The sequence below is a fragment of the Tamandua tetradactyla genome, chromosome 3 (assembly GCF_023851605.1).
Source record: "Tamandua tetradactyla isolate mTamTet1 chromosome 3, mTamTet1.pri, whole genome shotgun sequence".
Taxonomy (NCBI): Eukaryota; Metazoa; Chordata; class Mammalia; order Pilosa; family Myrmecophagidae; genus Tamandua; species Tamandua tetradactyla.
The window spans coordinates 47,811,826-47,837,440 of record NC_135329.1 but is presented as its reverse complement, the minus strand read 5'-3'; the positions used below and the strand labels follow the sequence as shown (position 1 = coordinate 47,837,440).

Below are 25,615 nucleotides of genomic sequence, written 5' to 3'. Positions count from 1 at the left end.
GTATTATTGAGTATTATTTACTCAGCTTTTACTATGTAAGAGGTACTACTACATTTTATTTTGTATTAATTCTAGGAGGTTAGTAATATTATTTTCATTTTTTACATAAAGAAATTGAGGTTTGGAGTCATATAACTATTAATGGCAGTGGCAAGTTGTACGTTCTAATCTGATTGAATCTAAAGCTACTCCTTCAATAGATTGGAGGTTGAATTTACATTAAAAAACTGCATGAAAGGGGGTGGTACAATGGTGACTTAATGGCAGAATTCTCAGCTGCCATGCTGGAGACCTGGGTTCGATTTCTGCAGCCTGCCCATGCGGGGGAAAAGAAAAAAAAAGGAAGCATAATGGATAAAACCAAAGAGACCATTTGTAGCAAGACAAGTTTACATGCTTTTGGGTATCATTCAAAGCATTTTTGATATGACATTTAATGTTTTTCTGATTCCAAAAGTAATGCATGTTAATCATAAAAAATGTTAAAATACAAATAAATCACAAAGAAGAAAAGAAAATATCTCTAATTCTACCTTCCAAAGATAACCAGTTACCTTCTAGTTCTCTCACTTGGAAATACATTATTTCCAAATGGAAGTTTCTAAATGGAAATGATGTATATACAGTTCTTTTTGTGCTTTTCCCTTTAAATATATATTATGAACATTTTTCCCAGGGCACTAAATAGTCTTCTACAGCATATTGAATGGCTTTATAGTATTATTTATAGTGAAATACTATAATTTATTTGACCAGTTCCCTATTGCTGGGCATTTAGGTGACTTCTAATTTTTCATGATGATAATTAATGCCACAGTGAACATTTTTGAATATAAATCTTTGTGTAGCACTGTGATTTATTTGTAAAGGAAGAATTATGTTTTCTCATTGACTTGGGTATTGATAAGAGAGTCAATGTGAAAATCATTTTAATTCCTCTAAAAACAATTACCTAGAAAAGCATGGAGATAGCATTTTTAACTTTTTTTCTTTAGTGGCTAAAATGTAATACTATTATAATTAATATAAGAGTTACAGCTGCTAGACTCATTTTTTTAAAAAAAAGTTAAAAATATGCTCATATACAGGCCTTTCTCAATCCTTTCCACTTTAATACTTCTGAGTATGAGTTCTGTGGGCACCATATGGGCAAAATATATTGTGTTGCCTAGAAAGTGGGCAAAACTTGGTCAAACTAGATCTAAAAATTAGGCAGCAATACTTTGTCTTTGCCTCTTTCCCTGCAGCCAAATAGCAGGTATGAAAGGTTCTTGGCTGATTTGGACAATCATGGACAGCTCCAGCCCTAATGCCAGTGATGGCTGAACTGGCTTTTTTTTTTTTTTTTTTTTTTAAAGAAGCAACTACTGTAGTGTATTTATTTAGGAAGGAGTGGAGGGGTGCATATGGGAAATGGGGAGGCAAGGACCCCCTTAGTCTTTGCCCCAAACCACCTTCACATTCTCTCCACTCCTTCACATCTTTCTCTGGTGTGAGGCCCCATCAGGTGCTCATCCTTTCTAGTAGACCTCCTTCTCTGTCCTCCCCTACACCTCACTTGACCTTGACCTACGGTGACAGAGCAGAGCCCACCTCAGCTCTAAAGCTAGGAGAAGGCAGATTCAAAACTAATCCCCTTTTCCCCTTCTTCCATCTCCTGAACTCATCCCCATCTCTTATCTAAGTAAAATATAGAAAACAAGTTCAGCTGAGACCTGGGAGAATCAGTTCACCCCTAGGCTGGAGTAGGGTAGAGACTGGCGCAGGGCAGGCAGAGAAGCCTCAGCAAGGTATAGTGGACAGGAGGCCGGGTACAGGACCTGGTCCATCCCCTTCCTGTAGATGCCAGCCTGACAGTGGGCCAGCGACCCTGGGGAGGCTTAGCGGTGAGGTCTCCACGCCTGCTTCTCAGGTACCACGGCACTGGGTCTCCAAGGTGGAGGCAGCAGCCAAGGCAGAAAAGCAGAATAAAGCACCCCTTTCCCTGGGCTCCTAGAGGAAGCCATTTTTGGTTTTAAGGCAGATGTGGAGTTTCCTCGGTGCAGGGAAAAGGAAGATAGTAGAAATTAGGCTTAAGATAGGTGGGTTTTTTTTTTGTTTTTTCTTTTTGCTTGTGTTTTTTTCCTTGAGCGTAAAACTGCTGTAGTAACTCAGCAACAGAGCTTTTGGTGTACTGTTTCTTTAAGATTGGGTATGTCCAGAAAGTAGGATCAGTTATGTAGCTTGGAATCTTTTTTTTTTTTAAAGCAGTTTTATTCCCACACCCTACAATCCATCCTAAGTATGCAGTCAGTGGCTTTGGTATAATCACATAGTTCTGCATTTACCCCGCAGTCAATGTGAGAACATTCCCATTTCTATTAGAAAACAAAAAATTCCCATACCCCTTTTATCTCCCTATTATTGACATTTAGCTTTGGTACATACAGTGTTTGTTACAATTAATGAAAGAATATTACAGTGTAACTATTAACTATTGACCTTAGTTTGTATTAATTGTATTTTTCCCATACACCACCTATTATTAACGCATTGTTAATAGTGATGCATGTTTGTTCTAGTTCATGTAAAAACTTTCTTATATTTGTACAATTTTCCACTGTCATAGTCCACTCTAGGTTTTGCTAAATTATACAGTCCCAGTTTTTATCCTCTGGTTTTCCTTCTGGTGACATACACAATGCTAGCCTTACTCTTTCAACCATACTTACACTCAGCTTTGTTAATTATACTTACGTATTGTGCTATATATTTCTGATAATTTAAAATCAACCTTATTAAATATTCTGTATTCTTTAAGCATCGATTGCCCAATCTCTGTCCTCCATCCTGATAACCTGTGCTCTTGAATTTAACTCTCAGAGTTTGCACATTATAGTTAGTTCGTATTGGTGAGACCAGACAGTATTTGTCCTTTTGTTTCTGGCTTATTTCACTCAACTTAATGTCCTCAAGTTTCATCCACATTGTAGCATGCATCAAGACGTCATTCCTTCATACAGCTGCATAATATTCCATCCATACCTTGTCTTTTAAGAGGAGCTCAATAAGAATGAAATTACAAAAGTTTATAATGACAGTAAAAGAATAACAATTAAGGATGTTATCTATCATAAAATATGCATTTGGTTATTCTTTGTAACCATTATGTTTAATTAAGGTGAAAACTGAAAGATGTTTGAGGTCCTGATGTGCTTTTTTATTGTACTTGTAGATCCACATCATAGATTTTGATGATGAAAATAACATTATAAATAAAAATGTTCTCCTTCATCAAGTGGGTGAAATTTGGCATATTAGTGCCAGTCCAGCAGATAAAGGTGTGCTCGCAACCTGCTACAATAAAAGTAAGTGTGTCTTTTCTTAGATATTTTTATGCACTAGGAATGCATGTCTTTGCCAATCAAAGATTTCATATAAGATTAGTTTTCTATATTGTTAATGGATTAGCAAATGATTTGTAAGATTTGATGATCAGTGAATATTGAGTAGGTGCTTGCAGAAATTATTATAATTCTAAAGTTCTAAGAATCAAAACTAGAATCATAGCTGTTAGAGAAAACTTTGATCCCTAGAGAGAGGGGGAATAACTTGCTAGAGGTTGTTGAACATTGGAAATAGGTGACCTAATACATTAACTACAATATGCAGGAGAATAGCAGTGAATTTTGCCTTTTTCTCATTGCCGATGTGTATGTGTGATCATAGTTAAAAGACAATGAGAGGCCATGGCTATTTTCAAATACTTTTTAGTAACAACCTTTCCATACACATATGTAGGGTCTATGTTAATGTACTCTAAACAAATTTCTTTCTAGCCTGTTGTTTGGCTGTCTAAACTCTGAGACCTTTTACATTTGTGTCAAACCAAATAACTAACCTGACCATGCATTTTCCTTAATTGCTCCTTTTGTTGTTCAGTAAACTGTTTTTTAACAGTATGGTTTTGGAAAAAAAAAAAGACTCTCACATGTTTTCTGACTGTGTGTGCCAGGATAAAGTTGTTTTTTTTGTTTTTGTTTTTTTTTTGGTATAGTTTCTAAAAATGTTTCCTTCATTTCTCCATCATGCCAGACTTTTGTTTCAAGTCACTTAGTTATAACTCATTCTATTTTCTCTTTCCCTCAGTTCAAAAATATTATTATAAAGGGATTGCCTTCCTTTTTTTTTTTTTTTTTTTAACTGATTTGGCCACCTGAATACCCCTTTTCTAGATTCCTATGATTAGATTTTCTGTTTTCATAGAACTCTGTATAAGTTTGTTTCTAGTTTATCTTCACACATTTACCTTTTTTATTAGGGCGAAAAGAATTCTGAAAGGTCTTTTCCCTCCCTTTCAACTTCTTTTTCTATTGTTTTTAGCTTTTAATTTGTATTATTTCATTTATTGGAAATGGGTTTCTGGTGATTCTACTCTAACTTTATTCTTTTTCCTATCATCAGTTTTAGATTTGAGCTTTCAAGAAGAGGATGCTTATTTCTTTCCTGTTACTGTATCTCTAATGGCAGTCAGTTACCACCAAGTGGATATAATGGCCGGGTCATTCAACTTGTCCCTCTTCCCGCTAGCTTATTTGGGATAGTAAAATTATAAAGTATAATTATACTTTCATAAACTTTTTATTTCAACAACTAAGTATAAAAATTAATTGGTAACACTTATTGTGGAAAAGCACTCCCTGATTTGCACATTTGCTATTTATAGTTTTGAATACTGTTTTCCCTTTTCTTCCTCGGCCATTCCATTTTCAGGTCTCCTGTTCTTCCATATTGCCACAGTTCTATCACTACTCCACTCCAAGGCACTGTGGTTCTTTCTGCCTCTATGTGCCTTCAGCCAATCTGCATTCCTCCACTACCTTTTTAAGAGAGACTGGCAGCTTTCCTTGGCTGTAGATAACCAGAAGTTTCTACATATGAAAAAAGAAATTGAGAGATTGTGACTCTCAAGCTTTTGACTAGTACACTTTTGTTTAACTCAAATTCAACTGGCCTTAATTACATCTCCAAACTATCTTTGCCGTATAATACAACATAATCACAGGGGTGATATCCCAGCACCTTTACCATAGAGAAGCAGGGCATAGGTGCTCTCCACACCTCAGGGAAGGGGATTACAAAAAGGTTTGCAAAAGTTATATAGTTTTACAGTCGTCTTCAAGAATTAGGTTACTGGAATATAGTTCAACAGTGTCAGGTTTTTACTTCTAGTTATTCTAATACATTAAAAACTAAAAAGGGGTATCTATATAATGCATAAGAGTAACTTCCAGAATTACTTCTTAACTCTATTTGAAATCTCTCAGCCACTGAAACTTTATTTTGTCTCCATTCCTCTTTTTCCCCATAAGTCAAGAAGGTTTTCTCAGTCCCATAATGCTGTGTCATGGCTCAACCCTCGGAGTTATGTTCTGTGCTGCCAAGAAGATTTATACCCCTGGGAGTCATGTCCCACATAGGGAGGAGGGCAGTGAGTTTACCTGCTGAGTTGGGTTAGAGAGGGAAGACACATGTGAGCATAAAAAGAGGTTCTCTGGGGATGACTGTTAGGCATAATTATAAGTTGGTTTAGTTTTTCCTTTGTAGGAATAAGTTTCATAGGAGCGACCACCAAGATTGAGGGGTTAGCCTATTGAATTGATTTTCCCGAATGCTTGCAAAAATATCTGAAATTCCCTAGGAGGGTGTTCTAGTTTGCAAGCTGCCAGAATGTGATATGCCAGAAATGGAATGGCTTTTGAAAGGGTAATTTATTAAATTGCAGGCTTACAGTTCTAAGGCCATGAAAATGTCTAAATTAAGGCAAGTCTATGAAAATGTCCAAATTAAGGCACCAACAAGAGGTTACCTTCATTCAAGAAAGGTTAGAACGTGATCAATGAGAGGGAATGGTAAAGGGTATGGGTTGGTTTTCTTTTTTCTTTTTATTTCTTTTTCTGGAGGTATGCAGATGTTCTAAAAATGATCATGGTGATGAATACACAACTATGTGATGTTGTTGTGAGCCACTGATTGTATACTTTGGATAGGCTGTGTGGTGCTTTAAAATATCTCAATAAAACTATTTTTTTAAAAAAGGTATGCATATTAGGGAGCTAGAATCATGGGGGTCCACCTTAGAGTGTTTCTGTAGCAGTTATCTTCTGGGCCCCAATTATTCATGTCCCTCATATGGGGAAAATACATTCCTTGCCTCCCAAGAGTCTCATCCCATTATAACATCAGCTCAGAGTGCTATATCTCATCATCTAAATAAAATCTACGTGCAGATGAGGCTTCTGAATGTAACTGCTAAGTATAGCTCTTGGGGCAAGATTCTTTTCCATCGGTTGACCTTTGAAACTTAAGAAACAAGTTATCTGCCCCCAATATAGCCAACATACAGTGGTTGGACAGACATATATTAACAGCTGCAGATATTCCTATTCAAACGGGAGGTAACCAATGGTCATTGGTTCATGCCAGTTTTGAAATCCAGAGAGGTAAAGTACAGCTGGAGATTTTTGTTTGAGTTTCATGTTCAGGTTGTAGTGGTGGATCTCATCTCTGTTCCCTGGATTTTGGTTTTGCCCTCTGGATCATCCCTCCCTTTGTGTAAAAGGTAGTATGTGTTTGCAACTGGGTAGTTTTATCAGTCTGCTTCCTATCAGAAGTTTTTGGGTCTCATAGCCTCTTTTCATTTTTTTTTTTAAAATTTTTTTTTATTAATCAAAGAAAAAGAAAAGAAATTAACACAACATTTAGAAATCATTCCATTCTACACATGCACTCAGTAATTCTTAGCATCATCACATAGATGTATGATCATCATTTCTTAGTACATTTGCATCGATTTAGGAAAAGAACTAGCAAAACAGCAGAAAAAGATATAGAATGTTAATACAGAGAAGAGAATTAAAATAATAATACTAATAAAAATATATATATATATATAAAAAAGGAAAAAGAAAAAAACAAAAACAAAAACAAAAGATACAAACAAACAAACAAACAAAAAACTATATTTCAGGTGCAGCTTCATTCAGTGTTCCAACATAGTTACATTACACTTAGGTATTATTGTGCTGTCCATTTTTGAGTTTTTGTATCTAGTCCTGTTGCACAGTCTGTATCCCTTCAGCTCCAATTACCCATTATCTTACCGTTTCTAACTCCTGCTGGTCTCTGTTACCAATGATATATTCCAAGCTGATTCTCGAATGTTGGTTCACATCAGTGGGACCATACAGTATTTGTCCTTTAGTTTTTGGCTAGACTCACTCAGCATAATGTTCTCTAGGTCCATCCATGTTATTACATGCTTCATAAGTTTAGTCTGTCTTAAAGCTGCATAATATTCCATCGCAGGTATACGCCACAGTTTGTTTAGCCACTCGTCTGTTGATGGACATTTTGGCTGTTTCCATCTCTTTGCAATTGTAGATAATGCTGCTATAAACACTGGTGTGCAAATGTCCGTCTGTGTCTTTGCCCTTAAGTCCTTTGAGTAGATACCTAGCAGTGGTATTGCTGGGTCGTAATCCATTCTGCCAGTCTATGTCTTTTGATTGGGAAATTCAGTCCATTAACTTTTAGTGTTATTACTGTTTGGATAATATTTTCCTCTACCATTTTGGCTTTTGTATTATATATATCATATCTGATTTTCCTTCTTTCTACACTTTACTCCATACCTCTCTCTTCTGTCTTTTCGTATCTGACTCTAGTGCTCCCTTTAGTATTTCTTGCAGAGCTGGTCTCTTGGTCACAAATTCTCTCAGTGACTTTTTGTCTATAAATGTTTTAATTTCTCCTTCATTTTTGAAGGACAATTTTGCTGGATATAGAAGTCTTGGTTGGCAGTTTTTCTCTTTTAGTAATTTAAATATATCATCCCAGTGTCTTCTAGCTTCCATGGTTTCTGCTGAGAAATCTACACATAGTCTTATTGGGTTTCCCTTGTATGTGACAGATTGTTTTTCTCTTGCTGCTTTCAAGATCCTCTCTTTCTCTTTGACCTCTGACATTCTAACTAGTAAGTGTCTTGGAGAACGCCTATTTGGGTCTATTCTCTTTGGGGTGCGCTGCACTTCTTGGATCTGTAAATTTAGGCCTTTCATAAAAGTTGGGAAATTTTCAGTGATAATTTCTTCCATTAGTTTTTCTCCTCCTTTTCCCTTCTCTTCTCCTTCTGGGACACCCACAACACGTGTATTTGTGCGCTTCATATTGTCATTCAGTTCCCTGATCCCCTGCTCAAGTTTTTCCATTCTTTTCCCTATAGTTTCTGTTTCTTTTTGGAATTCAGATGTTCCATCCTCCAGTTCACTAATTGTAGCTTCTGTCTCTTTAGATCTACCATTGTAGGTATCCATTGTTTTTTCCATTTTTTCTTCTTTGTCCTTCACTCCCATAAGTTCTGTGATTTGTTTTTTCAGATTTTCTGTTTCTTCTTTTTGTTCAGCCCATGTCTTCTTCATGTCCTCCCTCAATTTATTGATTTGGTTTTTGAAGAGTTTTTCCATTTCTTTTCGTATATTCAGCATTAGTTGTCTCAGCTCCTGTATCTCATTTGAACTATTGGTTTGTTCCTTTGACTGGGCCATATCTTCAATTTTCCGAGCGTCATCCATTATTTTCTGCTGGTGTCTGGGCATTTGATCAGATTTCCCTGGGTGTGGGACCCGGCTTGTTGAAAGGTTTTTCTGTGAAATCTCTGGGCTCTGTTTTTCTTTTCCTGCCCAGTAGGTGGCGCTCGTGGCGCTCGTCTGTCTGCGGGTCCCACCAGTAAAAGATGCTGTGGCTCCTTTAACTTGCCAATCCGAATCTCGCAGTCGGCCCGGGAAACCGCGCGTGGAGGGGGGGTCGCCGGCCGCCGCGGCTTGGGAGAGTGCTGGTCCAAATTGCCCAGCTGGCCCGAGACGCCAAGCGTGGCGGGAGGGCCCCGCTATCCAACGTTCCCAGTCAGACCGGGGAGCCACGTGCTTGGAGGGGACCCCAGTCACCAGCCGCCCCGGCCGGGAAAACGCGCGCCCCTTGGGTATCTCACCGCAGCGGATTCTCCCTGCCCATTCAGCCGTTCCAGAATGGGGTACGCTGTCTTTTTGGTCTCTGTTGTGGCTCCGGGAGCTGTTTCGTATTGTTTCTGTTTCTTTAGTTGCTGTTCTGGAGGAGGAACTAAGACCCGCACGTCTTACTAAGCCGCCATCTTCTCCGGAAGTCCACCTCTTTTCATTTTGTATTCTCCCCTTCTTGTTTAGACCAAGTTCCAATATTTCTCCTGAAACATTTTTCTCAAGAATCTTGTAGTAGGTTGTCAGTGAATGTCATGGTGATTCACTCCATTAGATAAAAGTCCTACTCTGAAATCTTTTTGAGAAAATCCCTTTTCTACCTTGGCCTGACATGGCAGAGAGACAGCACCCTTTATCTTCCTGAAGGTCCTCTAGTTTGAGAGTGTCTGTGAGACACACCGCTAAACTCTTAAAAGGACAATTTATGTGACTTTCTACTTTTTTGAGGTTTTAGCAAAAGGCTGTACATCCTCACTCTCAACTTTTTCTCTAGAGCACTCTTTCCTGATTATGAATCGCTTAATTTTAGCATCTTTTTCTATCTAGAGCAGCAGAGAATTTTCAAAATCATCCAGTCCTGGTTCCTTTTTGCGTAACAGTTCTTCCCTCAGTTTGTCTCTCCCTTCTTTTGTTTTACCATAAGCAGCAAAAAGAAAAAAAAAAAAAAAAAGACAGTCAGGTGGCAACTTTAACCCTTTGCTTGGAAATTGTCTTATTTTGCCAGGACATCTGTGACAAATACCAAATACTGGTTGGCTTATATAACTGGATTTATTGTGTTATGGTTTTGGAGGCTTGAAGTCCAAAATCTAGGTTTCAATAGGCCATGCTTTCTGCCAGCATCTGTCTGTAGCATTTCAGGACAGGCTTTCCACAATTCTTGGGGTTCCTTGGCTTGCATCCCTTTGTCCAACACATGGCATTCTGTCTCCTTGGTCTCCTATTGTGTCTTTCCCTGACTGACAACATCCAAATTTCCTATACCTTATAATGCCTCCAGTCATATGGATTAAGGCTTACCTGGATGCAGTTTGGCCTCATTTAAATAGAATCTTTGAAGATCCTATTCATGGATGAATTCACACCTTAACTGATAATAACATCTTCAAAGTTTCCATTTACAAATAGATTTGCATGCACAGGACTGGGTTAGGACTTAAGCGTGTCTTTGCCGGGGGGGGGGGGGGGGGGGGGGGGGGGGGGGGGGGGGGGGGGGGGGGGGGGGGGGGGGGGGCGGGCATAATTCAGTCCCCAACAGAAATCTCCTTCTACATATAACCAAATTCTTTTTTTTTTTTTTTTTTTTTTTTTTTTAGAGAGAGGGAGGAAGGGAAGGAAAGACAGAGAGAAGGAAGGAAGGGAAGGAAAGACAGAGAGAAGGAAGGAAGGGAGGAAGAAAGGGAAACATCTTTAAACATTTTCTTGTTTTATTATATTTTGTTTGTTTGTTTGTTTTACATGGGCTGGGGCCGGGAATCGAACCGGGGTCCTCCGGCATGGCAGGCAAGCACTCTTGCCCGCTGAGCCACCGCGGCCCGCCCTATAACCAAATTCTTTGCTTACAAATTTTGCCTCCATATAACTGTAGGAGACAATTTTGCTAAGCTTTCTACCACCACATAACAAGAATCCTGCTTCTTGTTTCCAATATCATGTTTCTCACCTCCTTTTGAGCCATCACTGGCCATGTCCTCTGCATTCATAGTTCTATCAGTCTGGGGGTGAGGGTGTCAAGGTAATCTAAGATTTTTCTGTCATGCTCCTCAAAAATTCTACCACCCTTCACCCAGTGCCTGATTCCCAAGCTGCTACTACATTTTAGAAATTTGTTATAGTAACACCCCACGTCCAGATACCAAATTCTGTAATAGTATTATATTTGGTATAAGAAATTGCCACAAATTTAAAGGCTTAAAACAGCATACATTTATTATCTCTCAGTCTCCCTGGGTTACATATCTGATCATGGCTTAGCTGGATCCTCTGCCCAAGGTCTCACAAGGTTACAATTGAAGTGTCAGCAGGACCCGTTTTACCTTCTGGAGCTTGGGTCTTCTAAGCTCATGTGGGTTTTGGCAGTTTGGTCCCTGGTGGTTGTAGGACTGAGATTCCTGTTTTCTGGCTGGCTATCAGCTGGGCACTGTTCCCAGCATTTAGAGGCCATAAATGGGGGTTTTAAGCTGCTAAGTTTATGGTAGTTTGTTAAGCAGCAGTAGAAAAACTAATACAGTTATCAAGCACTATTAAATCTTGTTCTGGTTGTTCACAGGCTTAAGTAGACTGCTTCCTTCAAGTAACCTTAAATCTCTTAATTTAGAGTCAGAAACTTCTAGAGACCCAATATTTACCTTAGCAGTCTTGCTCTATCTTGACCTATCAGTCAAGGTAGCATGATTCATCTATTAAACATTTTCTTAATCTTTCTAGGAAGAAAGCCAAGATTGTTTCATAGCACTCATGTCTAAGCTTTAAGAATCTGCTCCCCCTACCCCCACAATCATGGGCAGAACCAAGAGAATTCATTCCCATGTAGAGGTTGTGCTTTTCATTGTGAGATGCTATAGCTCTTTTATATACTTCCCCCTTCTCTAATCAGAATGGAGTTTCACAGCTGCCTGACTTTTGTTTAAACTTAGCTCCTTGCCCTTTGAAGCTATTCATGGTGTCATAACTAAATTACATCAAATACTGTTTAGCAACAGTCACTCTCATGGAATTAGGTAACAAACTAGTTTGGCTCAGTCGCCTTCAGAAAAGCTTGGATTTACAAGATCTCAGCTCATCTTGCATGACATAGAAAAAAATATTTTAGAGATACTTACCATGTTTTGTAAACAGACACTTGTGCCCTGTTCTCTGTGTTTAGTTCTCCTGTAAATCACTAGGCATCCACACTGCAGTAAATTAAATATGAATTAACTTCAAAAGCATCACAAAGTTGGACTGAAATGTATTGCTTGCTATCACCTCATTATAACAAATATTTTTGTGAAGAACACAATTGCATTACATCTTCCTTGTCTTCCAGTGATGTTTTTCTTGCATCATGCTTTTAACTTATTAATTCCTGGGCTGGCTGAAGGCTCTTTGGTGTTATTTATTATATATTTTGCCTTGTTGTGCTTACTCATTAACATCTGTATATAAGTGCTACTAAGAAGCTGGTTTTCAAATTCTATAGATGAACCAAGGACCAAAAGAAGCTCCTGTATTGCCCTTGGTGCACCTGAGATGTGTTTCCTTGGATTTTCTCTGCTCTTTTGCAGCTCTCTTACTTGTTTTTGATTCGGTTCATTTGCATGATATTTTGATTAATGGGAGACCAAGAGCCTCTTTAGGTGGTAGTGGTAGGAGGGGGTGGGCAGAGTGTGGGAGGTCTTGTCAATAGGTAGAGAAGGCACAGCATATTTCAGGGGCCAATTTCCAAGAATTTTTTTAGTGGTGACCTAATTCTAGCAAAGAATTGTCCTCTTTTAAAGCCGTTTGCTGTGTCCTCTTTTCTTTTTATGGATATTTTTGGGAAGAAAAGAGAAAGACATAGGAAAGGGAGCTCCAAGGAAAATGTCTAGAAATGGAATCCATTTTGAGAAGTCCACTTTCTTTTTGAAATCTTGGCATTGATGATTTGTTGTAAACAACAATATTTAAAATATATCCATTTACTGCAACACGCAACATTTATACGAATTAGTGGATATCTGCAATACAATAGAATTTTAATACATACTATATAAATATCACAACAGCCTTGCCAATTTAAATATGGAAAATTGGATCGACTCACAACTTTTTTTTTAACTTTTTTTATTATATAGTACAATATATATATAAAGCAAAGAAATAAAAAAGAAACAGTTTTCAAAGCACTCTTCAAAACCTGGTTACAGGATAGATCTCACAGTTTGTCATGGGGTATCATATGATCCTCTAATATTTTTCTTTCTAGCTGCTCCAGAATATAGGAGGCTAGGGGGCTTAAATGCTTTTTTATTATCACAATCGACTTTTTTTTTTTAATTTTTTTTTATTAATTAAAAAAAGAATTAACAAAACAATTAGAAATCATTCCATTCTACATGTACAATCAGTAATTCTTAATAACATCACATAGTTGCATATTCATCATTTCTTAGTACATTTGCATCGATTTAGAAAAAGAAATTAAAAGACAACAGAATAAGAATTAAAACATTAATAGAAAGAAAAAAAAAAAACCTACACCTCACATGCAGCTTCATTCAGTGTTTTAACATAATTGCATTACAATTGGGTAGTATTGTGCTGTCCATTTCTGAGTTTTTATATCCAGTCCCGTTGTACAGTCTGTATCCCTTCAGCTCCAATTACCCCTTCTCTCTTTTTTTTTTTTAATTAACGGAAAAAAAGAAATTAACCCAACATTTAGAAATCATACCATTCTACATATGCAATCAGTAATTCTTAACATCATCACATGGATGCATGATCATCATTTCTTAGTACATTTGCATCGGTTTAGAAAAACTAGCAACATAACCGAAAAAGATATAGAATGTTAATATAGAGACAAAAATAAAAGTAATAATACTAAAGTCAAAACAAAACAAAACAAAACAAAACAAAAACCTATAGCTCAGATGCAGCTTCATTCAGTGTTTTAACAAGATTACTTTACAATTAGGTATTATTGTGTTGTCCATTTTTGAGTTTTTGTATCTAGTCCTGTTGCACAGTCTGTATCCCTTCAACTCCAATTGCCCATTATCTTACCCTGTTTCTACCTCCACAATCGACTTTTTTTTCCTTCTTTTTTTTTGTGAAAAATAACATATACAAAACTATAAATTTCAAAGCACAGCACTACAGTTAGTTGTAGAACATATTTCAGACTTTGATATGGGTTACAGTTTCACAATTTTAGGTTTTTACTTCTAGCTGCTCTAAAATACTGGAGACTAAAGGAAATATCAGTTTAATGATTCAACATTCAAATTCATTTTTAAGTCCTATCATCTATGTGTAATTCCACCATCTCCTTTGATCTTTCCATACCTCTCTTTGGGGTTGTTTGGACTATGGCAATTCTAAATTTTTGTTATTAGAAGGGTCTATCACTAATATGGGGTAGGAAGATGGTACTATCTGATGTTCTGGAGAGGCTGGGCTAGGTTTCAGGACTTACCTGGAGGTTGTAGGTTTCTGGCAAATTACTCTAGTGCCTGGAACCCTTGTGGAATCTTATATATTGCCCTAGGTGTTCTTTAGGATTGGCTGGAATGATCCTGTTTGGGGGTTGGCAGGTTATGATAGGTAGCAAAGTCTACCTGAAGCTTGTTTAAGAGCAACCTGCAGGGTAGCCTCTTGAGTTTATTTGAACTCTCTTTGCCACTGATACTTTATTAATTATACTTCTTTTCCCCCTTTTGGTCAGGATGTAATTGTTGATCCCATGGAGCCAGGTCTGAATTCATCCCTGGGAGTCCTCTCCCACGTCACCAGGAAGACTTTCACAACCCTGGATGTCATGTCCCACCTATGGGGGAGGGCAATGATTTCCTTGCAGAGTTGGGTTTAGAGAAACGGAGGCCACATCTGAGCAACAACCAAGGTCCTCCAGAAGTAACTCTTAGACATGCCTATAGGTAGTCTAAGCTTCTCTGCTACCTACCTGAGCTTCACAAGAGTAAGCCTCATGATTGAGGGCATGGCCTATTGATTTGGGTATGCCTAAAATATGACACAGTATCAGGGGATTCCCTGATGATAAGGTTTAATAGTTCCATATTCTTTCTCCCCTCCCTCAGGGGACTTTGCCAATACTTTTTGATTATCTGGTTAATATACTCTAGGTTGTTTCTAGGCATTATAATAATCTATACAGGATTAAAGGACCTCTTTCTCATTCTGTGCTTCCTGCATTTCAGTTGTTCAAATGAGCTATACAGATAGGTTGAGCTAGATTATGCACTACAGGAAATTTCAGTTCCAGATCAAATAAACCTTTCTTCCATTGGTTTCAAAGAGTATGTGTGGTCCTAAAATATAGACACTGTCTTCCCTACCCCTATGTTCTGAATTGCTTTAACCCCAACCTGTTCAGCTTTGTTCTTATCTCTAAATAACAGGTTATATATATAAAATAGCCTCTCAAAATCCAGAAATAATAATTACCACTCTGGATTTAATGTGTCTGCTCCAAAAGCTTACAATCTAGGCCCCTGTTTTCGTATAAGCATTTTCTAAAGGTGACCACACCATTGTTGCTTTTTAGTTTCTGGTTTATTTTGTCTCACCAAATGTCCCACATGTGCATTCACATCGTTACATGCCTCACAACATCGTTCCTTTTTGTAGCAGTACAACCTTCATTTATAAGTATCCACCATCGTTCATGAATCTACCTCTCCATCAGTGCATGCTTCAGCCATCTCCATTCATTGGGCATCATGTAGAGGGCCCAAAAGTCTAGAGTCCATAAACATTCTCATTTTTAGATAATTTCATTGTTCCCAAGAGATAGAAAACCAATAAACACACCCTCACCAAATAGGAAATCTAAACCTCCTCTTAAATCTTGTCCTTTACCCCATTATTTACCTCTGCTGTTGCTGTGGTAGTGCTGATGGTTTCCTTTTGAACATAGCTCATAGCATGAAATAGCAGGTTTCCCCCTACACCCTGGACTTAAACACTGTTTATACAAGAACCATATCTTTGAAGTAATTGTTAGGAGAATTCATTCATATTTCTAGTGTGAGTTAGTGGGACACGTAGGTTTATACAACCCCTTTCAATCTTGTTCATCTTCAATATGGTAATATTACTTCTAGACCCGCTAGAGAATTACCTTCACTCCTATCTATTCCCTTCCATTGGAGTTTAACCTCATTAGCTAATGGTTCACCCATCTTTAGGTTCTATATATCTCTAAGTCCCCTATATCTGTATTATAAACCTCTAATTATACCTTTATGCTGGCCATAAAAGTGGAAACATACTATATCTGTCCTTTTGCGTCTGGCTAATTTTGCTCAGCATTATGTCCTCAAGGCTCATCCGTCTTGTCATGTGCTTCAGGACGTCATTTTGTCTTACTGCTGCATAATAGTCCATCCTAAGTATATACCACATTTTGCTGACCCACTTGTCAGTTGATGGGTATTTGGTTGTTTCCATCTTTTGACAATTGTGAATAATGCTGCTATGAACATTGGTGTGCAAATGTCTGTTTGTGTCCTTGCTTTCAGCTCTTTTGGGTATATACAAAGTAGTGCTATTGCTGGGTCATAGGGCAACCTGATATTTAGTTTCCTAAGGAACTGCCAAACAGTCTTCCATAGTGGCTGTACCATTATACATTCCCACTAGCAGTGCATAAGCGACCCAGTTTCTCCACATCCTCTCCCAACATTTATAGTTTCCTGTTTGTTTAATAGTAGCCATTCTTATGAGTTTGAGATGGTATCTCACTATAATCTTGATCTGCATTTCCCTTATAGCCAGTGAAAATGAGCATCTCTTCATGTGCTTTTGAGCGTCTGTATTTGTGCTTCAGAAAAATGCCTATTCATATCTTTAGCCCATTTTATAATTAGATTTTTTTACTTTAGTTGTTGAGTTGTATGATTTCTTTGTATATAATGGAAATCAAACCTTTGTCTGATATGTGATTTCCAAATATTTTTTCCCATTGAGTTGGCTGCCTCTTCACCTTTTTGACAGAGTCTTTTGAGGTGCAGAAGCATTAGATTTTGAGGAGTTCCCATTTATATATTTTTTTCCTTTGCTGCTTGTGCCTTGGGTGTAAAGTTTAGGAAGCTACTTCCTATTACTAGGTCTTGAAATGTTTCCCTACATTTTCTTCTAGAAGCTTTGTTCTTGTGCTAGTTCTTATATTTAGGTGTTTGATCCACTTTGAGTTAATTTTTGTGTAGGGTGTAAGATAGGGGTCCTCTTTCATTCTCTTGGCTATTGATATCCAGTTTTTCCATGCCTGATCATTGAAAAGACTGTTTGTCCTAGTTCAGAGGATTTGGGGGCATTGTAAAAACTCAGTTGACCATAGATTTGGTGGTCTGTTTCTGCACTCTTGATTCGATTCCATTGGTCGGTGCTTCTGTCTTCATGCCAGTACCATGCTGTTTTGACCACTGTGGCTTTATAATAGGTTTTAAAGTCAAGGAGTGTTAATCCTCCTACTTCATTCTTCTATTTTAGAATGCTTTTAGTTCTTTGGGTCTCTTTCTTTTCCAGATGAATTTGGTAGTTAGCTTTTCCAAATCTTCAAAATAGGTTGTTGGAATTGTGACTGATACTGTGTTGAATCTGTAGATCAATTTGGGGAGAATTGACATCTTAACTATATTTAGCCTTCCTATCCTTGAGCAGGGAATGTCTTTCCACCTAGTTAGATCTCCTTTGATTTTTTTTAGCAATGTTATGTAGTTTTCTGTGTACAAATCCTTTACATCCCTAGTTAAGTTCATTCCTAAGTATTTGATTCTTTTAGTTGCTATTTTTTTTTTTAGTTGCTATTTTGAATGGAATTTTTTCCTTAACTGACTCCTCAGCTAGGTCATTGTTTGTGTATAGAAATGTTACTGATTTTTGCAGATTAATTTTATATCCTGCCACCTTGCTGAGTTTGTTTATTAGCTCAAGTAACTTTGCTGTAGATTTCTCAGGATCTTCCAAGTATAGTATCATAGGATCTGCAAATAATGAGAGTTTTACTTCTTCCTTTCCAATTTGGATACCTTTTATTTCTTTGTCCTGCCTGATTACTCTAGCTAGAACTTGTAGCACAATGTTGAATAATAGTGGTGACAGTGGGCATCCTTGTCTTGTACCTGATCTTAGGGGAAAGGCTTTCAGTCTCCCTCCATTGAGTACAATGCTGACTATAGGTTTTTCATATATTCCCTTTATCATATTGAGGTAGTTACCTTTGATTCCTATCTTTTGCATTGTTTTTATCAGAAAAAGATGCTGAATTTTGTCAAATGCCTTTTTTCAGCATCAATCAAGATGATCATGTGATTTTTCCCTTTTGATTTGTTAATATGCTATATTACATTAATTGATTTTCTTGAGTTGAACCATCCTTGCATTCCTGGTATAAACCCCACTTGGCCATGGTGTATAATTCTTTTAATTTGCTGTTGTATTCGATTTGCTAATATTTTATTGAGAATTTTTGCATCTATGTTCATTAGGGAGATTGTCCTGTAATTTTCCTTTCTTATAGCATCTTTACCTGGTTTTGGTATTAAAATGATATTAACCTCATAAAATGAGTTAGGTAGAGTTCATTTTTCCTCAATTTTTTTTGAGAAGTTTAAGCAGGATCAGCTTTAGTTCTTTCTGGAATGTTTGATAAAATTCCCATGAAGCCATCTGGCCCTGGGCTTTTCTTTGTAGGTAGATTTTTGATGACTGATTGAATCTCTCTACTTGTGATTAGTTTGTTGAGATCTTCTGTTTCTTCCTGAGCCAGTGTAACTTGTTTGTGTGTCTCCAGGAATTTTTCCATTTCGTCTTAGTTGTCTAGTTTGTTGGCATATAGTTGTTCATAGTATCCTCTTATGATTTCTTTTACTTCTTCAGGATCTGTGGTAACACATCCCTTCTCATTTCTGATTTTGTTTATTTGCACCCTCTCTCTTTTTTTCTTTGTTAGTCTTGCTAGTGGCTCATTAATTTTATTGATTTTCTCAAAGAACCAACTTTTGGTTTTATTGATTCTTTCTATTGTTCTTTTGTTCTCCCATTCATTCATCTCTGCTTTAATCTTGGTTATTTCTCCTCTCCTATTTGCTTTGGGATTAGTTTGCTGTTCTTTCTCAAGTTCCTCCAGGTTTGCTGTTAAGTCCTTGATTTTTGGTCTTTCTTGTTTTTATAATATAGGCATTTAAGGCCATAAATTTCCCGCTCAGCGCAGCCTTTGCTGCATCCCATAAGTTCTTATAAGTTGTATTCTCTTTTTTCTTATTCATCTCCAGATAGCTGCTGATTTCTCTAGTAATTTCTTCTTTGATGCAGTGGTTGTTTAATAATGTATTATTTAATATCCATATATTGGTGAATGTTCTCATTCTTTGGTGGTTATTGAGTTCCAGCTTCATCCCATTGTGATCAGAGAAAGTGCTTTGAATAATTTCAGTATTTTTAAATTTATAAAGGCTTGTTTTGTGCCCCAGCATGTGATCTAACCTAGAGAATGTTCTGTGAGCACCAGAGAAGAATGTATAACCTTGTGCTTTGGGGTGCAGCGACCTGTATATGTCTGTTAGGTCTAATCCATTTTTTAAGTTACTTAACTTCTCTATTTCCTTGTTGATCTTCTGTCTGATTGTTCTTTCTAGAAAGGAAAGTGGTGTATTGAAGTCTCCTACTATTATTGTTGAAACATCTATCGCTCCCTTCAGTTTTGCCAATGTCTTGTCTCATGTACTTTGGTGCTCCTTGATTGGGAATATAAACATTTATGATTGTTATATCTTCTTGGTGGATTGACCCTTTAATTAGTATATAGTGTCCTTCTTTGAGTCTTATCTTTTTACATTTAAAGTCTATTTTGTCTGATATTAGTATAGCTACTCCTGCTTTCTTTTGGTTTACAACTTGCATAGAAAATATTTTTCCATACTTTCACTTTCAGTCTGTTTGTGTCTTTGTGCCTAAGATGCGTCTCTTGTAAGCAGCATATAGCTGGATTATGTTTCTTAGTCCATTTTGCCAATCTGTATCTTTTAATTGTCAATTTAGTCTGTTAACACTCAAAGTTGTTACTGAAAAGGCGTTTCTTGATTCCACTATCTTATCTTTTTAATTTTATTTGTCAGATCTATATATTCTTTTTTTATTTATTTATTTATTTTGATCTATATATTCTTTTCCCTCTTTCTCTTTGTATTCTTTAAATTACCCTTAGTGGTACTTTTCAATTCTGTTCCTCCTCCAGGCCTCCCTCTCCTGTATTTTTTTGTCAGCTGGCAGAACTCCTTTTAATATTTCTTGTAGGGCTGGTCTCTTGACAGATTCTTTTAGGACTTCTTTGTCTGTGAAAACTTTAATCTCTCCCTTAATTTTGAAGGACAGTTTGTCTGGGTACAGAATTCTTGCTGAAAGTCTTTCTCTTTCAGGATCTTGACTATATCATACCACTCCTTTTCGCCTCCAGGGTGCTAGTTGAGTAGTCTGAACTCAGCCTTATTTGATTTCCCTTGTATGTAGTAGATTGTTTTCTCTTGCTGCTTTCAGGATTTTCTGCTTCTCTTCAGCATTTGCAGACTGATTAGTATGTGCCTTGGGGAAGGCCTATTTGGATTCATTCTGTTTGGAGTTCTTTGAGCTTCTTTGACTTGAATATCCATGTCCTTCATGAGGGTTTGGAAGTTTTCTCCCATTATATCCTCAACTGCTCTTCCTAGTCCTTTACTCCTCTCTTCTCCTTCTGGGACATCCATGATTCTTATATTTGTATGTTTTGTTTTGTCTATCATTTCCCTGAGTTCCCGTTCAATTTTTTCCATCTTTTTTACCATTTGCTGTTTTGAGTCTTTGAAGTTAATTATCCTGTCCTCTATATCACTTATTCTTTGTTCTGTCTCTTCAAATCTGGTGTCGTGTGCCTCTAGTATGTTTTTTTATTTGGACAACAGAGTCTTTAATCTCAGTGATTTCTGTTATTTTTCTATTTATTCTTTCAAATTCCTCTTTGTGCTCTTCTGCTTTCTTCTTGATCTCCTTTATGTCATTTGCTATCCCACTTATTTAATTAAGTAGAGTTGTATGAACATCTTTGATTAGTTGTTCTAATGTCTGTGTCTCCTCTGGTGTTTGAATTTGGTCATTAGGTAGGGCTATATCTGTCTGCATTGTGATATGCTTAGTGATCTTCTGCAGCCTTCGTTGCATATAAATATCTTGATTGGTGTACTTTGGGAGTTGATTTCTTTCAGTAGTCTAAGGCCTTGTGTTTGCAGGATGGTTGTATAGAAGGGAGCAGGGCATGGGGTGGAGCACTCAGTATGGTGATTTGTTTCACGGCACAGGTTGGGGATGTTACGTCAATGCTTGTGAGCGTAGGTGGCCAGGGAAGATGTAGCTTTGTGGGTGGGTGCACTGGTCTGGGGGGCCTAACCCTGGGCTGCTCTGTTCTAAGACACTGGGGTGTTGTGCACATGTGTAGAGCTGTGGCATCAGGTCGGCATTATGCCTTTGTGGATTGAGGGCAGATGTGACCCGGCTGTGCAGGTCGGCACTTTCTCAGAGCTGGGAAGTGAGGCTGAGGGCCGTGTGCATGTGCAGTTCTAGGACTACTGTAAAGTGTGGTTCCCAGAGCTGAATGACATGATTGGGGCCCACGCGCATGCATGGGCCTGGGAGTGCTGTAAACAGATGCACTGAGCTCAGGGAGGGTGGGGTGAGACTGTGCGACACTATGGGCAGTGGTGGGTCGTAGCCTAGGTATGGAGGTTAGTACCCACAACCTTTCTGTGCTGGCAACAGTCTGTAGGGAACAGGGAGAGGGAGGTAGTGTCGGGAGGGTACAGGAGTGCTGGGTTGGGCTGTACTTGGGATGGGGGTGTGAGGCAGGTACGTGCACTGGGGCCTTATGGGGTGGGAGCGCAGGGAATGGTAGCAGGTGACGGGGTTCAGGTGTGTGGGGTGTGGGATGATTTGCCAGTCATGTGGCTGTGCTGGTGAGGGTAATGCGCCCAAGGAACGTGGCCTGGGCTTACTTCCTAGTTCCGTTTTCCCATCCATGTACTCCTGTGGGCTCCGGGCCTCCGCGCCAGACTCCAGCTTTCTGCCTCTCACTTCCTTGGCCTCTGCAACCAGGCTGCCACATGTGGTGCTGAAGGCTCTCCCAAGTCAGCCACACTCCCAAATTGCCGTCTCAGTCGCCCTTCTGTCCCTTCTCTAACTTTTCCATGTAGCAGGGCAATCTCGAGCTACTCTCTAGTCAGCCATCTTCCTGGAAGTCCACTCACATGTTTTTAATAAATACACATGTGAGAAAAATCTCCCTCTATACATTTTATTTTCTACTTAGGGAGACAGTAAATAAAAGCGGTATTAAATCCCCCTTGCACAACATAAGTAGTTACTACTGTCAGGCAAAAAACAAAACAAAAACAAAAACAACTGCTTGCAGAGTTACGTTCTCATCACACTGTCTTAGATAATGATATAAAATTTGTAGTAGGTTAAAGTAACCTAAAAATTCCAACTCTTTTCAGATAAAACTATATGCCTATCTATCATAGCTTAAATCTCTACTCATGCAAGAAACAAGTGACAGCCAGAAAATGTGGCTTATTGATAGGGATTTATAACTGCCATTGATCTTTTACCTATTACCTGTGATGCTTGTGAAAAACATGTTCTTAGAATCACAGTGGTAGTGGAAAATGTAGGTACCATAAACTCTTTGAGAACTTTTTCTAGGTGGATGAAGATTTTTTAAAACTCTAACTTTTCTTTCAGATAATTTTGCAAAAAAGGCATCACTCTAAAAGCAAAATGAGGGGATGTGCCCAGTCTAGAAGATACCTCAACAATGCTATACAAACTTAGGCACTAAATGTAGAGATCTTGACAGTCACTAAAATGAGAAAGCAAATTGCTAACAGGACACGGAAAGGGGTCTGGTGAAAGGAGGGCATCTCACTACAAGGAGACTGGCCTACACTTATTACAAGTCACAGTAAAGCCTCCAATTCTGGATGTGAAATGTCCCTCTGAAAGGTTGTATAAGGTGCATCCTGGAAAAATCCTAGTTTTGCTCAAAGGAAATGATGGCAGCTGTATTTTTAATAATAGTGTCCGTCTTTGGAGCTGCCAAATATTTACATTTACCTCCCTCGTCACTTTATTTTCTACTTCAAAAGGAGCTTCTATTAGATTTTAAGCCTTTCTATATCATTTTGTTTCCTATATCCATATTCTTGTTCTTATACAAAGTTTTCTTAAGGTTCTTTGAGAAAAAAATGAATGTTTCAGGTAAACATTAATAGTTAAAATTTTAGGAAATAATGCTTTTGATGCTTTAAGTTTCTTTTCTTTTTTTGCATTAAAGTGGGTCTGCATTTTTGTATATTGCTCACTTCATTTTCCATCATGATCCCAGCTCTCCTTTGCTGAATTATTCAGTCATGGCAACATGCCTTCAAGTCAACAGAGGGCACCAGCAGCCCACCTTGTGTTCTCTAAATCCCTTTTCAGATTATTCCCATCTTCTTTCTTTCTTTCGTTGTATCCCAGTTGTCCGTGTCCTACATCTGATTCATTATACCAGAGCATGCATTTTTAAAAGTTTTCATCCACTTCTCAGGCATTTCTGTAAATATTTTCACAGACAGAAATAACCTTGTTTGAAAAACACATTCACAGAATTGGACTAAGTCCTTGAAACCTAACTAAGGTGATAAAAATTAGATTGATGTTTCTACTTTGGCAGTTAGTGGGTTTCTCTGGAGTAGAAAGTACTGAATTTAGTTTATTTCCTCCTGAACCTTAGACCAACAGGAAGGCCACTTATAAGCCTTTGAGGACCTTATGATCTGGTGGAAGAAGCAAGACTAGTACACCTGAAATAATTTGAGAATGGTAGATGCCCCATATGATCAGCAAGAAATAGAGATGGTGTAGCCTAGGTGAAAGTGCTATTTACAGAAGAGACATATCAGTGATGTCCAGACTTGCTTATTTTCTGCTAAATGTAGTTGAGCATGGCAGGGTTGTGAGCACAGAGAAGGTTGACCCTTCAAGGTCTGAAATATGAGACCAATTCCAATAGCACTAAAATACCTGCAGTTTCCTAAGCATGATTTTTCATGCCTCTCTGCTTTTTTATATGTTTATTCTTCTTCTCTGCTTTCCCTCTTATCCATACACTGTGAACTCTTATTTATCCTTAAACATAGAGCACAGCTATCACTTCCTCCTGAAAGCCTTCTCTAACTCTCCTACCCTAACCTCCTGATGAAGTTGTTACTCTCTTCTCATGCTCCCATATCAGTGCTTCTTATAACACTTGACATAAGGTGTTTTAATTTCTAAGTTCGTGTGTCTTCTTTCTTACTGGACCAGACACTCCTGGAGGACTTTGGAATGTGCATAATTTATCTTAGGAGTGCCTTGCAAAGCACCTCTTATGTCCTGGTTTGCTTGCTTTTCTTAAAGTGTCCTAGTTTATATGATAAATGATATAGCTACCTAATAACTACCCAGAAAATACTTGTTAATTGAATTGACTAATTTGAACAATTTTAGAATAACAGTGTCAGTGAGATAAAAAGATATGGTGGATTTTTCTTACAGGCAATGCCACTAAGATGTACTGAGGAAACATAAGAAAAGATGATTTCTGAACGACTGAATTAATCTTACTATGTGTACTCTAAGGAAAGAGCACTGTACTAGAAATGGGGGGACAGAAGTGTCCCACAGCAGGTTTCTTAACCATTCTTTGTTGTGATCTTCTCCATGATAAACTAGACATGCTAACTACTTTATATATCTCACAGAGCCACTTTGCAAATTAGTAAGATCAAATGTAAAATAATACATTAAAAATTTTGAAAAGGACACTGAATATAAAGTGATTGATTTGCTTTTGTTAAATTGTTCCTAGTTATTTTTTTCAAATATTTCTCTCAACCTTTTTGGGAATTAAAATGGGAACAGAAGACAACAGAGACAAAGAGTGGTGGCTGTTTGTTAGTGATACCAGGGAAGTGGGGGAAAGAACACCAGGATTGATAGCTATAAACTTGAATTCTCATTTTCCCTCTGCTGTTTAGCTGTGTGATCCCTAGACCAATTGAGTAACCTCTGGGTTCTTTATCTGTAAAATGGGAACAATTTAAATAATAAAACCATTATTATTTTTTTTAATGAGATAAACACCGTGCTGTTTTGAGATTATTTATTTTAAAGTTATAATTATATACTCTCCAAATATAAGGTTATAAAGAGCTATACTAACAGTAATGAATAGTAGGAGATTCTCGGTGTCCTGAGTATATGATATATATGATAAACATGGTATAGATTGTTTTGAGCAAAAAAGCTTTAGGTAGAAGGTATGTAGCCATCACAGCAGCTATGACATTCTCTGTTTTATCAAGCAGCAACCATAGAAGCCCTCTGGTTTAGGTTGTATATATGTTATTAGATTAAAGCATATATACAGCATATATATGTATAATATATATATATATAAAATCGACAAGATTGTACAGTACAAGCAGGTTTTGTATAGGGAACACCTAAGATAAACCATGGACCTTAGTTAATAGTACAATTAGAATGATTATAAGAATGTGTTTTCATTAGGTGTAACAGATGTACCACACTAATGCAAGGTGTTAATTTTAGGGGTAGGTAATTTGGAAACTCCATATTTTATGCATGATTTTTCTGTAAAAGCACAACTTTTCTAATTAAAAAAAAGAAGAAGCCCTCTGATACACAAGTGTTGTGTCATTACAAAAGCCTTAGATGGTCATTTCTTAAAGCCTTCCCTTTAACAATTGGTATTTCTTAAATTGGGGCACAACATCTTTGGCAGT

General features: G+C 37.6%; 1 protein-coding gene across 7 annotated transcripts in view; it reads left to right on the top strand.

Annotated features, from left to right (window-relative positions):
• EIPR1 (EARP complex and GARP complex interacting protein 1) overlaps positions 1–25,615 on the top strand; it is a 242,379-nt gene that overhangs the window by 47,507 nt on the left and 169,257 nt on the right. For all 7 annotated transcript variants that reach the window (XM_077153077.1, XM_077153076.1, XM_077153073.1 and 4 more), the window contains one exon: positions 3,215–3,347. In XM_077153077.1, coding sequence (XP_077009192.1) covers positions 3,215–3,347 — 133 coding nt within the window. The remainder of the gene's footprint in view (positions 1–3,214; positions 3,348–25,615) is intronic.